Raw genomic sequence first — 15,906 nt, forward strand, 5'->3', positions numbered from 1 at the left:
CGGGAGCCACATTCACCTCTGTTGTGTATTTGTATCATCAACATGTATGGCAAGTTTCAGTAACTTTGATCAAGATCTTTCTTAAATAAATGTATCTCTGATGTGTTGTTACACCTGAAATTCAAATTGACCATCGTACAAACAAAACCATATTCATATACAGTATACATATAGAAATATGTGTATTTTCATATTTGTACAATGTATAAACATACTGAGGCTATAAACACCGCACATCTGTGTTTCCTCTGGCTTCTAAAATTTTTTAGTAAATTTACGAATTGGGTATTGAAACTTTTCGTAAATTTTGAAATTCATAAGTAAAGTTAACCGTTCCAATACGGAATATCATTCAATCAAATTCAAATTAAGTACAACATGTGCTTAGACAGAACTATTTTGAGGTTTGGGGGCCTTGAGCTCTCAATCAACCAGCTGCTTTGCTACCTTGCATTCGTATATGTACGAATCAACAATGAAAACAATTAGTAAATCATCTAAAAAATAAGTAATTTTACGAATTTGAGAGTGGCAGAGGAAATACAGCACATCCTTTTTATTTTTGAGTAGATCCATTTTTGAAGTTCAGTAGATATGCAAATGAGCAACATAATTGATATACGCTACTAAGTGACTTTGAAAATTCTTATGTTTGTACATGATCCCTTTATCACGGGTTTGGTGACAGCTGGTTTTCTACTGTCCTTATCCGCATGTACAGCAAATAAACCATTCACGCTTGATAGGATAACCGGAGATTTTAGTTTGCATAGCTGGTTGCAGTGTTATAAATATTCAGGATGTCAGAGAAATCAGCAGCATGCAACGCAGCTTTGAGTTTTGCGCCAGCACTTTGCATATTTGTAACAAATGTAACACGATTGCCACGGTTTGAACAGAACATATTGAAATCACACAGCCACTTTTGTCGATTTTGACGATCAAAATAGTGATGCGAATGTCGTTTTTGAAGAAACTTTCAATACACAAATGCAAAGGCCAAGATGTCAATGACAATAAGGTGAACGCCTACATTTAAGAGGTTCCCGGAGCCAACGTCGCGCAAGACAGCTGCAGAATGAGAGATCTGATTGCAACAGAGTTGAATGTAAACAAAATAAATGCTACGAAAAATTTCCAACTCAGAAGGGAAAAAGTGTACAGTATTAAAGTAGCTAACCAATTCATAAATGACATGTTTTGTCCATTGAATACAAAATGAATACACTGCATTTGACTTTCAGACTAAAACAGAGTCCAAACTTCGCGATAGCTGGTCAGTTATTGCAAACTAAGGATCATCTGTTATGATGCATTCATCAGATTGTACCGACTGAAAACGACTGTAATATCTCATTTTGTGTAGCATTTACATCACTCTAAATCAAGAAACCAGATTTTAGTGACCCATTTAAAACAAGTTTCACAAGTTTGCGTAATTGAGGTGTTTTTTACAAGAGGTACTGCTCATGAGAGCTGTCATCTTGACTCAAAACAACAATCACTAGTTCGAAAAAACACTTGATATTTCAAGCAGCATTATGTCGTCTAGTCGCCAAAAATCTGCCCAAGAATTCAAAGTAGGTTTAAAGCATACAATGAGGATAGTAGTAATTTTGTTCTTGAAATGTACACCAAGAAAAAGGAGTCTACAAAATTTTAATACCTTTCTATACCTGTACACGCCAAGGAGATCAAACGTGAACACAAAAATCATTGCAAACCTTACAAGGATATACTGCAAACTATTCTGATAAGGCAAAACTTTTAGTGAACCAGAGAAAGTGTACATTTCTCTCCTTACTGTAAGATGATTCTGACTCAGAAGGTTTGCTAATTTTACAAGCAAACAGCTATAAACTGGCAATAAACACAGAACTCTATATTGGAAAATGGTGCCTAACACTCAGTTTATTGCATCGCTGCGGACTGACTCCGATGGTTGTTGTGATTCACATCTTTGACAATTGAAATTAATCTGCATTGCCAGACCGGTGATAGAGGGACCTGGCTTTGTATAATCTGCATTGCCAGACTAGTGATAGAGGGACCTGGCTTTGTATGATCAGTATCTGCACCAAAATTCATTAGATTTGATAGAGTTACTCTGAAAATATCTGGTGTCAAGACTATTGATGTGCAAATCAGCGATACTCATGCTAGTGACACCCACAAAAAACTAAATCAATTCTGGCCAGTACTAAATAGAATCAGCTTGCTATAGATTTTAATAATCTGTGCAGCCATTCTTGATTTAAGTTCTCCAAAATTTCATCTTGCATACAACTTAGTTGTTGACTTTTATGTCACCCCGTAGCATCTTTCAAGTGCTGTTATATCCTTGTGTGATCAATATTGTCAGCAAGTCTCATCAAATATTGTGCCTCTGTTCTTGATCAGTTTCCATTTTTCTGAAGTCATTAACTATGCAAATTCATATAAAATGTGCAAGCCACACCAACCAAACACTACGCAGCCCTTGCCATTTCAACAGGATATGTGTACCAGATACGATTCCAATCTGGTTCTGAAAATATTGTGTACAGACAGAGAAACAGGTATTGGCAGGAAAATATTTCTGGTGTGTGAACACATGAGCTGAAAATAAAATAAACCCTTTGAATGCTGGAATTTTTTTCCACTAAAATTTTAGTGCAACTTTTTACCAATTTTTTGTGAATTTTCTGTAATTTGTTTGATAATTTTTGATCAAATGGATATTTTATTTCATTGGCTGGAGCCTTTTATTAAAATTTTGGCAAAAATCTGAAAAGCATTGGCTGGGGTATGTTTTATTAAGGCAACAAAAATGGACTTTGGCACTCAAAGTGTTAACAGTTACAAATTGTTCCCAAGTACTTCCCAAAAACAATGAGACTAACTGTGATCTAATTTTAAAATATTCTCACTTGTACCTTCAGAGGAGTGAAAAACAAGATTGATAGAAAAGTAAACATTGACGTTCCTAAATAAGGAAGTGATACTTTCAAGGAAAGAGAAACCATATCAAATTCTATATTCAATTATAAGAGCACAGATATTCAGTGTAATATGTAAATTATGGTTTGCTGACTGAAGCTGTAGATGTATTTTATTTTCAAACTCACCGTTGCCATGGAAATTACATGAAAGTTTTGGTCATCTTACAGGACATTTTACAGGATACTGATGTTGAAGAAAAGAAAGAGAGCTCTACAGTATCAGACACTGCAACAAAACCAATAGAATCCAAGCAACAAAAACAGTCAGTAAAGTCAGCAGAAACAGACAATGTGGAGATTTCACCAAAACCTAGACCTAGGTCATCAAGGATTAATGAGAGGATACGGTTACCATCAACTTCTGCTCCAAAAGACATTGAACCAGTGAAAGAAGTGAAATCAGATAAACCGTCAGAGGGAAGTTCCTCACCAGTGCCAAAACCTCGTTCTAAGTCAAGGGAGCAGTCACCAGCAAAGACGATATCACCCAGTGCATCTCCAAAACTGAACCAGTCAAGAAAGAATAAACAAGAGACTCCTGAGAATACAAGCGTATCTCCAGTGCCTCGCAAACAGAGCAGCAAAATTGCTGAACAACCGCTAGCAAAAGCTGTGGAAGCTGAGACACAGCCAAAAGCTGCAGTCTCTGAAAAGAATGATGAATCTGAAGCCAGCAATGCCCCCATTCAGGTGAAAGAGCAGCCTGCAGCATTGGCTGCAGCTGAATCAAAGACCACAAAGGAACCTAAATCAGAGAAAGATGACAAAAGTGAAAATCAGGAGAAGACACAGGCTGTACCAGCAGCAGAGGAAACTAAACTTGACAAAACAGTCAAAGGAAATGAGAATGATACTTCAAAACAAGAGAACACTGATCTAGAAGTTGTCAAAACTACTGAAGAAACAACAAGCAAGACTGAGACAGAGAAAGAGATTTCTGTCTCCAAAGCCGATAAAAGTGAACCAAGCGAATCAGAGAAACAGGAAAGTATTGAACCACAAAAAGAGGAAACTATCAAAGAGGAAGAAGTAAAGATTACAGCAGTGACTGCTACCAGTGTTAAATCACAGAAACTATCATCACCAGCAACTACTGCTGCTGACGTACCAAAACCTGACTCAACACCAACCAAAGTGGAACCTACTCAACAAGCCAAACAGCCAACCACTACACCGCAAGTAGCATCCAACACAGACACTCCATCACCCCGTACTGGTAGAACCACGGACACTCCATCACCACCTACTAGTAGATCCAGCAAACCGAAACCTCCACCGCCAATTAAGCCGAAACCATCATTGTTGAAAAAATCTTCTAAAAAGCCAGGTAGGAAATCTGTAGTGATTGATCCAACCAGGTACAGAATCTGTAGGGATTGATCCAACCAGGTAGGAAATATGTAGGGATTGATCCAACCAGGTAGGAAATATGTAGGGATTGATCCAACCAGGTAGGAAATATGTAGGGATTGATCCAACCAGGTAGGAAATATGTAGGGATTGATCCAACCAGGTAGGAAATATGTAGGGATTGATCCAACCAGGTAGGAAATATGTAGGGATTGATCCAACCAGGTAGGAAATATGTAGGCATTGATCCAACCAGGTAGGAAATATGTAGGGATTGATCCAACCAGGTAGGAAATCTGTAGGCATTGATCCAACCAGGTAGGAAATATGTAGGCATTGATCCAACCAGGTAGGAAATATGTAGGGATTGATCCAACCAGGTAGGAAATATGGAGGCATTGATCCAACCAGGTAGGAAATATGTAGGCATTGATCCAACCAGGTAGGAAATATGTAGGGATTGATCCAACCAGGTAGGAAATATGTAGGGATTGATCCAACCAGGTAGGAAATATGTAGGGATTGATCCAACCAGGTAGGAAATATGTAGGGATTGATCCAACCAGGTAGGAAATATGTAGGGATTGATCCAACCAGGTAGGAAATATGTACTGATTGATCCAACCAGGTAGATTTGAATCACATCAGAAAAAACATGTTTCATTTCTAATTCAGTATTTTGTTCTTGTTGATTTTATGTTATATCAGTGCATTATTACTGACCAAGCCCATGTCTTTAAATGATATTCTTTTCATGATAATTGTTGTAATTCCTGTATTTTTCTTCCAAATCCATAATTTTCCATTGTCATCATTGCTGCATGACATGATTGACAGCATTTTAATGGCCATTAACTGCAAGTGTGAACTTTTCTTTAACAATACTGTTTGTCCATGGAATTAGTTTGGATGGTTTCATGGGCATGAAAAAATTAAAAGAGTTCCAAACTTTTTTATAAAACAACTACCTACAAGTTCTGTAGCTCACAATATTTCAGCATACTCTATACCGGTACATTGTTATTCATTAGCTTTGAAACAGTTAGATTTAAATGAAGATATAAGTTCATGGTCAAGGACTGAAAAGTGTCAAAATTTAAATTGTGACTTGAATTAGAAGTTCACATAATGAATGGTAGAGTAGAGTCATGTCTGTTTGTTTGATGCTTCTTCCCTCAATACTTGATTCTCAAATGCTAATGTTCAACTCGGCAGATTCACCTCCAACTACTGTGAGGTCCATACCTTCATCTGCTACAAGGTCTTCACCTCCTACTGTGAAACCATCACCCACAGTGAAACCAGCAAAGAAGGAAAATGAAGGAGTTGTGAGGGAAAAACAGACTCTCTCTGTGAAAGCTCGGGCCAAACTTATCAACACTGTTGATTCAACAAAAGAAGAAGTGACCACTGCTGATGGAAAACCAAGATCCAATTCATTAAGTAAGACTGCAAAGGACAACACAGAACCAGGTACATAGTTCAATTTACTGATTACTGAAATCATCCAACTTCCATACAGTAACATTCAATTCATGTGTGTGCACTTTGTTGATACACTTTGCTATGCTGTCATAGTGAATGGAAATATAATCCCCTCACAATTTTCATATTCTCACTTAAAAACTGAAAGTGAATACTCATTCTAAAAAATCATCTCAGACTAAGTCACTACATTTCAGTTTTTGATATTCAGGGCTTTCATTAAGTTTTTATCAAAAGGCTGAAAACTTTAATCAGGAGGCTAGTTAAAGCAGCGACCGAAGGTTGCTCCAGCTGATGACGGAAGGTCATCGACAGATGGGGAGAGCTTGAGAGGGGACCCCTCTCGGAGGGTTTTTTTTCAATGGCGGCTATTAATGAAAGCCCTTCATATTAAGACGATGCTGAAGTTATTTTCGTATTCGTTTTCGTATTCGTTTTCGTATTCGTATTCGTATTCGTATTGGAGTCACTGACAAATTTTTAGCTCCCATAGCCATATGTATATATGGCAATGGAAGCTATTCTTATAGGCTAGGGAAATGTCTGTATGTATGTATGTCTGTATGTCTGTGTGTCTGTATGTCTGTATGTCTGTATGTCTGTATGTCTGTCCGTCAACATCAAAACTCCAAAACCGCTGTACATTTCATCTTGACATTTGGTGTGTACATGGATGATGGGCTGTAGATGAGATTGTTCAAATGAAGTTGTCATTGCCAAAAATATGCAAATTAAGTGAAAAAATGTAAAAACAGTCAAAATTGAAAAAACTCAATAACCACTGCGCAGATTACATGAAAAATTAGCATGTAAGTACCAGTGTTCCCTCTGAGGTTTCAAGAGGGTGCGCAACTTGAGATACGTCGGATTATTGTCTCACAGCTGGGTCCGTTCATGTATATGCTAATTTACTGAGGTACGTCACAACGTACAATGAACGTTGGTGGCAACTGCGCCACCAACGGGCGCTAAACCCGAAACGCGGAAGTAAAATCTACGCCGAGATCGCACATTTCGCCCCGAGTTATCGTTTCCAAAACTACCGATCGAAATGACTGAGACTAAAGTTGCGCAAAACATGAAATTTCACTGCGAGAGCAGTCGGAGACACTGCGCAATTGGCGCGCAAATAAGCCTTAGCGGGAACACTGGTAAGTACTTTGGGCTGACATGAAATGATTGTGCAAATCTTGGTCAGTTTTTGGACTTGCTATTTTTCATGAATTTTTTTGTAATTTTCTCCCATTTTTGGTCAAAAAATCTTCTTCTCAGAAACCACAAGTCCGATTGATTTGAAACTTGGTATGGAAGTGCATAGGAGTGACCTTTCCCAAATTTGGGCAATCGTGTTGAAATTTGCGTATTTTTAGTTTACACGTCCATAGACTCCCATGTATAAGGCGGATCTCCATAGACTCCCATGTATAAGGCCACGAAAAATAAAAATTTAGTTTCTCATATTGCGAAAAGGATGTAGTGACACAATTTTTAGTCCCCGTGGATGAAGTCCAGTGGGCTTATAGATTGGGTCATGTCCGTCTGTTCGTCCATCCGTGAGTCCATCCGTTCATGCAGATATCTCGGATATTTTGACAAAATGTCACGTGACCTTAGTGACCTTTGACCTGAAATATACATATTTGTCCATTACTCAGTAACCACAAGTGGTACACCCTTCATATATGGTATGATGGGACACCTTATGACGCCACATATTGTACCTCATTAATTATGCACATATCTAATTTTGAGCGAGCCAATAGAGCTAGAGGTCTGATTTTTGGTATATAGGGATAACTTAGCAAAACAATTTTTTTGACAAAATGTCACGTGACCTTGGTGACCTTTGACCTCAAATATACATATTTGGCTATAACTCAGTAACCACAAGTGCTACACCCTTCATGTATGGTATGATGGGACACCTTATGACGCCACATATTGTACCTCATTAATTATGCACATATCTAATTTTGAGCGAGCCAATGGAGCTAGAGGTCTGATTTTTGGTATATAGGGATAACTTAGCAATACAATTTTTTTGACAAAATGTCAGGTGACCTCGGTGACCTTTGACCTCAAATATACATATTTGTCCATAACTCAGTAACCACAAGTGCTACACCCTTCATATTTGGTATGATTGGACACCTTATGACACCACATACTGTACCTCAATAATTATGCACATATCTCATTCTGGGCAAGCCAATAGAGCTGGATGTCTGATTTTTGGTATATAGGGATAACTATAGGAGAGAAATTTTTTGACCAAATGTCATGTGACCTCGATGACCTTTTACCTAAAATATATGTTGATGTCAATAAATAAGTAACCACAAGTGCTATATCCTTTGTATTTAGTAGGATGGGAGACCTTATGACAACACATGCTTTACGTCATTAATTATATACACATCTAATTCTGGGCAAGCGAATAGAGCTAGAGATCTGATTTTCTGGCATATAGGGATTAATTAGCAATATAATTTTTTTTTTCAAAATGTCATGTGACCTCGATGACCTTTGACCTTGATTATACATATATATGCATATCTCAGTAACCACAAGTTCTATACCCTCCAATTTGATAGGGTATTAGATCTTAAGATGTCACATCTTGTACCTCATTTATAATGCGCATATGTATTTCTTGGCTGGCCAATACTGCTAGAGGTCTGATCTTTTTTCCCGATTTAGAACCATAACTTAGACATGCCTCATGTGTTTCAAATTGGGAACAACGACATAGACCTATGTGCCCATAGATCTCAACATATACACTCCAGTGATACTTCTTAATGACCACATTTTCCTGCCCCATCAAGACTAATACTCCTATTACAAGTGGGGACTATGTCATTGGAAATGACTTGTTGAGTTAATGGTTGTATCACAGTATTCGATATATCTAATTCTGTATTTTTTCCATTTTATATTCTGAATAAATACATTAAACATATTTCACTGTCTCCGGTACATTACATTTAAGTATTTTCACTTCATGCACTTTATCCCTTTCACACATGTTCAAATATCTGACCAGAGAACAAACACTAAATAGTCCAGGATGGGAGCTACAGTGTCATTGACGCTATTTTTAGCTCCCATAGCCATATGTATATATGGCAATGGAAGCTATTCTTATAGGCTAGGGAAATGTCTGTATGTATGTATGTCTGTATGTCTGTATGTCTGTATGTCTGTATGTCTGTATGTCTGTATGTCTGTATGTCTGTCCGTCAACATCAAAAACTCCAAAACCGCTGTACATTTCATCTTGATATTTGGTGTGTACATGGATGATGGGCTGTAGATGAGATTTTGTTCAAATGAAGTTGTCATTGCCAAAAATATGCAAATTAAGTGAAAAAATGTAAAAACAGTCAAAATTGAAAAAACTCAATAACCACTGAGCAGATTACATGAAAAATTAGCATGTAAGTACTTTGGGCTGACATGAAATGATTGTGGACATCATGGGTCAGTATCTTGGACTTGCTATTTTTCATGAATTTTTTTGTAAGTTTCTCCCATTTTTGGTCAAAAAATCTCCTGCTCTGAAACCACAAGTCCGATTGATTTGAAACTTGGTATGGAAGTGCATAGGAGTGACCTTTCCCAAATTTGGGCAAATCGTGGTGAAATTTGCATATTTTTAGTTTACACGTCCATAGACTCCCATGTATAAGGCAGATCTCCATAGACTCCCATGTATAAGGCCACGAAAAATAAAAATTTAGTTTCTCATCGTATTCATATTGCAAAAAGGATGCAGTGACACAATTTTTAGTCCCCACAGATGAACTCCAGTGAGCTTATAGATTGGGTCATGTCCGTCTGTTCGTCCATCCGTAAGTCCATCCGTTCACGCATATATCTCAGATATTTTGACAAAATGTCATGTGACCTTGATGACCTTTGATCTCAAATATACATATTTGTCCATAACTCAGTAACCACAAGTGCTACAGCCTTCATGTATGGTATGATTGGACACCTTATGACGCAACATATTGTACCTCATTAATTATGTGCATATCTAATTTTGAGCGAGCCAATAGAGCTAGAGGTCTGATTTTTGGTATATAGGGATAACTTAGCAAAACAATTTTTTTGACAAAATGTCATGTGACCTCGGTGACCTTTGACCTCAAATATACATATTTGTCCATAACTCAGTAACCACAAGTGCTACAGCCTTCATGTATGGTATGATGGGACACCTTATGACGCCACATATTGTACCTCATTAATTATGCACATATCTAATTTTGAGCGAGCCAATAGAGCTAGAGGTCTGATTTTTGGTATATAGGGATAACTTAGCAAAACAATTTTTTTTGACAAAATGTCACGTGACCTCGGTGACCTTTGACCTCAAATATACATATTTGTCCATAACTCAGTAACCACAAGTGCTACAGCCTTCATGTATGGTATGATGGGACACCTTATGACGCAACATATTGTACCTCATTAATTATGCGCATATCTAATTTTGGGCGAGCCAATGGAGCTAGAGGTCTGATTTTGGTATATAGGGATAACTTAGCAATACAATTTTTTTGACAAAATGTCACGTGACCTGGATGACCTTTGACCTCAAATATACATATTTGTCCATAACTCGGTAACCACAAGTGCTACACACCCTTCATGTTTGGTATGATTGGACACCTTATGACGCCACATACTGTACCTTAATAATTATGCGCATATCTCATTCTGAGCGAGCCAATAGAGCTGGATGTCTGATTTTTGGTATATAGGGATAACTATAGGAGAGAAATTATTTGACCAAATGTCATGTGACCTCGATGACCTTTTACCTAAAATATATGTTTATGTCAATAAATAAGTGTTATGTCCTTTGTATTTAGTAGGATGGGAGACCTTATGACAACACACGCTTTACCTCATTAATTATGTACACGTCTAATTCTGGGCAAGCGAATAGAGCTAGAGATCTGATTTTTTGGCATATAGGGATTTAATTAGCAATATAATTTTTTTTTTCAAAATGTCATGTGACCTTGATGACCTTTGACCTTGATTATACATATATATGCATATTTCAGTAACCACAAGTTCTATACCCTCCAATTTTGATAGGATATTAGACCTTAAGATGTCACATCTTGTACCTCATTTATAATGCGCATATGTATTTCTTGGCTGGCCAATACTGCTGGAGGTCTGATCTTTTTTCCCGATTTAGAACCATAACTTAGACATGCCACATGTGTTTCAAATTGGGAACAACGACATAGACCTATGTGCCCATAGATCTCAACATATACACTCCAGTGATACTTCTTAATGACCATATTTTCCTGCCCCATCAAGACTAATACTCCTATTACAAGTGGGGACTATGTCATTGTAAATGACTTGTTGAGTTAATGGTTGTATCACAGTATTCGATATATCTCATTCTGTATTTTTTCCATTTTATATTCTGAATAATTACATTAAACATATTTCACTGTCTCCAGTACATTTCATTTAAGTATTTTCACTTCATGCACTTTATCCCTTTCACACATGTTCAAATATCTGACCAGAGAACAAACACTAAATAGTCCAGGATGGGAGCTACAGTGTCATTGACGCTATTTTTTTATTTTTAGTCCAAATTTCGTACGTATTATATAAAAGTTCTGTCTTTACAGAACTTAAAGTGATTTTTATATGACAATATATCAATACTTCAATATTTGAGAATGTAAGTTGAAAAAGATCCAATCTTTTTAGGCCCTATAGATTGAAAGATATCGTTGCTATAATTAGAGGAGAGATTTTAAAAACAAACGGCCAGTACACAGGCACTCCTTAGCTTGGTAGTCTGTTGAATAGATCGATTTTCGGTTCGATCTATCGATCCCGTGGTCGATATGCGCGCTATTGTAACCAAAATACTCACTAGGTTACAGTGGCGGGCATACTGACCACGGGATCTATAGATCGAGCCGAAAATCGATCTATTTAGCAGACTACCAAGCTATTAGCGCCTGTGGGCCAGTAGTAGAATTTGGAGGAAAGATTTTTTAAACAAACATCATTTTCGTATTCGTATTCGTATTCGTTTTCGTATTAACTTCTATCATAACAACCAACTTAAACATTCTGTTGACATCATTAGTATCGATAATGGAAATTTAGCTGACCCGCTCAATTTGACGAGTTGTAAACTTAAAAGGTAATTTTCTTGTTTTAAACTGATATCTCTGAGAAAGTGATCGTCATAACGACAGTGAATGCAGGGCTCAACGTTATCGCATGCCCCTAAGTCGATGACATGCTATATTTAGACTGCTGTCGCAAAGAAAATATCATCTCATATGATGTGGGAAAGCGTCATAAAAGAAAACGAGATGAATAAAATGGTATCATAGGCCTATGTCCCGATCGGTACATTTGTTTCCCTAATAAAGATTAAATTAATGTGTGAGCTGTTGTCAGAGTCTTTATTTCAGTACGGCCCATCTCTTTTTCTTTCCTTGCGTTTGCGTCAACTGTCATTGCCAGAACATGTTGATCAACTTGCGTTATGATAAGATACACCAGAATGCATGGAAATTAATTTGTATCGCGAAATATCGAGAAATATCTGTATTCTATGATAAATAGACTTCAGCTAGTCTAGTAGCTGTCGCAACTGGCTCGATCGGTTTCCGTCATTTGTTACTGTGCGATCCAGTTTTAGTGTTACGCAGTTTGCCCCGCTCTTCAACCCTGTTCTGCAGGTCCCCGTGCAGGTCACTCCAAAAACTTCCAGCAGTACTATTTTTGGGGACCAATTAAGCCGCTAGCCGGTAGATAGCTACTTTTTTCAACAAAAACTCTGAATAGAAATGCAGCAACTATCAACTTTCGATAGATATTTTGTAGGCAAGAGAACAAAACTCAAACGTATATGCGCATTTAATCCTAGCTGTGATATCGAAGCTGTACTTGTGGCGTGTATCGAACTCGCTCGGGTCATTGAGGTCATCGCCACAGTCCCATCCATGGTCTGTTCTCTACTACCTCCGTGGTTCTACATAATTGCAGTCGCTACCCGGCAGATTTGCCATGATATTTCAACAAAGTTTGCTTGCTATTTAGATCTAGCTGAAAACAAAAACCTTTATGAAACAGGATAATCCAGTACAAGCTTGATGAAATCGATGCTTTGATCTGCTTTCCAAAGGACGATTTCCGGAAATGGTCTAGCCGGTCACATGCCACTAACGCAAATATTCATTACGCACGTGAACGCATGAAACATGTTGCAGTTACTGGTTGCTTGTTTTCCCTTGTCAGCTATATTTTGATGACATTTTATGCTGGGATTATGATTGGTTCAATTGAAATGATGTGACAGCACTAAAACTGCTTCTGATACTTGATTGGATTGTAGTAAAATTTATCATTAAATTCATGGGATATTTTGACAGATCATTCAAGATAACATCAGCAGACACATTGGCAGCGCTGTGCAGTGGAGAGAACGCGCTCAAACCTCTGACTAACTCCACCCCGGAACTCAACTCAACGGCTATGCTTATTCAATGCGTATTTTGGGGTCGTGGCCTTTCAGGACAATGCTCCGTGAACACTGAGCGAATATATGTTGTATTTGATCACGTATACGGTATGGAGAAATGTGTTGAAAAAAATTCAGTCGCAATCTCATAAAATTTGGTCGCCTATGCGACTGAAAATGGTCGACGTCGCTAGTTTGAGCCCTGATTGAATGTAATACGGTCGATCCGGTAATATTGCTCACATCTTTACTCTGAAAGATAAACTACCTATTGTCATTGATTTCTGTTACTTTCTCCCCTGTAGCAGCACGTACAACTTTGTCGTAACTTGCAATTTTGTAATTTTTGCCTTACCGCACTCCCTGAGTTTTGTAAAGTATTGTATTGTATTGTTATTATAATTTATTTCAGGTCTACGTAGAGCCATATCAAAATCAAGTAAAATACTTGAAATACAAATTGTAAATGGATATGATCATTCTAAAGTGAGTCCAAAAGGATGACCGGATATAACAATTTTCACATTTTTTTATTCAGATGGTTGTCCTGGACAAGTCCCCCGTTCATCATAGCTTTCAACAGTCACCCGTTTTGCAGCGCCTCACAAAAATCTGCCCTCCCCGCAAAACAATGGTACAGTCCAGGGCAGCTCCTTTGCATCCCCCTCACGAGTCCCATTACTTGGCACTGACCACCTGATTTCGGGGTGCATCCAGCTGCCCGGTCAAGAGACATTGGCAAGCGAAGATGCTGCCGTACCAGATCCCAACCGATTTTAAGTAATTTTTCAAATAAAATGAAGTGAACAAAATTCTTTAAAATCTACAAATGCAAATTTATGTAAATTTACCAAATTTGGCAGATGAAATTACGAATCAAATTATCACAATATTTAAACCTCAGTAAATATCGTATATTGCACGTTTCATATCTGAAACCTGGACTAAAAATAACAATTTCTGTCAGTGACTCCAATACGAATACGAATACGAATACGAAAACGAATACGAAAACGAATACGAAAATAACTTCAGCATCTTCATATTAAGGCTTACATTTTTGCAGCAACTGTGCTCCCAATGCAGTCATTTGTGATATTGTGGCTGTCAACTTCAAAAATATCACCCATTTTAATTTGAATATTGACATTTTTAATTCCTCTATACCTTCCCATTTTTTCCTTGCTTTCAATTTTTTGTCCTTATTTCTATCACCTCCCATCTTTGCTAACAATTTCTATTTGTTTCATAATTGGTGTTCTGACACTTTGCACAATTCCCTTTCAGAAACTAAGGTATCTGCATCATCCAAGTCAGTTGGACACGTAGCTAATGTCAAGGAGCATGCAACCTCTAATAAAAGTGAAAACCAGGAATCTGTGAAAGATGGAATCAATCAAGCAGAGTCAGGAGGAAAAGACGGCTCAGAGAAGTCAATAGAAGATAGAGATGACAAAAGTATCATAAAAGATACCAACACAGAGAACACTGAAACTGACAAAAATAACAGTGAGGCTGACAACACCACAGAGAGAAAGTCTTCCAAGGATGCAACTACCGCTGCCATGACAACACAGGTCAAAGGTCAACCTGTTGGCTCTTCTGCAACAGAAGGAAAATCTGAAGATGAACTCAGTCCTGAAATTGACCTTGAAGGTGAAGGTTACGTTTTTGTGTAGAGAGAGCTGGATATTCATCTACAAGAAACAAAGTTTTTATATGAGAAAAATATTTTATGCACTCGTGTCAAAGTTTATTTTCTAAAATTTATGAAATCAAGGCAACAGAAGTTCATTAGTTATGATGAATCTAAAAATATCATGTGATGTTTGTCGTCATGTCAACCTTGTTACTTCCTTCTGCTAGATATGAGTTGCTTTGTCTCAGATTTACATTTCATAAAGCACATGTATATTTCAATGTAGCTTGCATTGAGGCAAGGCTACATGGTGTAGAAAGTATGAAATTATAAGTATTTAAAGGAACCTTAGTATGTAGATATAAATGACCTATGACACTCAAGCCAATGACCTTTGACACTCAAGCCCGTGACTCTTAATTTGTCCAAGTAGATTAATTGAAATATTGAATGTATATACAGTACCTTTGATCATGTTACAATTTTACAACTTTTGAAATTAATTTTTATTTCCTACAAGCATTACAGTTAGTCAGAGACGTGCTTTGACAGGTGTTTTGTCTCAGACATAGGTTAACAATAATCAATAACACAGGGAGTATCAGTCCAGCTATGTTAAACAATTATCAATGACATAGGGAGTGTCAGTCTCGCCATGTGTAATCAATTACCATTGACATAGGGAGTGTCAGTCCAGCTATGTGTAAACAATTATCAATGACATAGGGAGTGTCAGTCTCGCCATGTGTAATCAATTACCATTGACATAGGGAGTGTCAGTCCAGCTATGTGTAAACAATTATCAATGACATAGGGAGTGTCAGTCTCGCCATGTGTAATCAATTACCATTGACATAGGGAGTGTCAGTCCAGCTATGTGTAAACAATAATCAGTGAAATGGGGAGCACCAGTCCTAAAA

The 15,906-nt window shown here is 37.5% G+C and overlaps 1 protein-coding gene across 4 annotated transcripts in view; it reads left to right on the top strand.

Moving 5' to 3' along the window:
* Positions 1 to 15,214, top strand: part of LOC139148486 (F-actin-uncapping protein LRRC16A-like) — a 98,081-nt gene extending 82,867 nt beyond the window's left edge. For all 4 annotated transcript variants that reach the window (XM_070719959.1, XM_070719958.1, XM_070719961.1 and 1 more), the window contains exons 31-33: positions 3,150 to 4,308; positions 5,547 to 5,804; positions 14,635 to 15,214. In XM_070719959.1, the coding sequence (XP_070576060.1) occupies positions 3,150 to 4,308; positions 5,547 to 5,804; positions 14,635 to 15,026 (1,809 nt within the window). In that variant the 3' untranslated portion in view covers positions 15,027 to 15,214. The remainder of the gene's footprint in view (positions 1 to 3,149; positions 4,309 to 5,546; positions 5,805 to 14,634) is intronic.
* Positions 15,215 to 15,906: the final 692 nt, after the last annotated feature.

Source organism: Ptychodera flava, chromosome 13, assembly GCF_041260155.1.
Source record: "Ptychodera flava strain L36383 chromosome 13, AS_Pfla_20210202, whole genome shotgun sequence".
Taxonomy (NCBI): domain Eukaryota; kingdom Metazoa; phylum Hemichordata; class Enteropneusta; family Ptychoderidae; genus Ptychodera; species Ptychodera flava.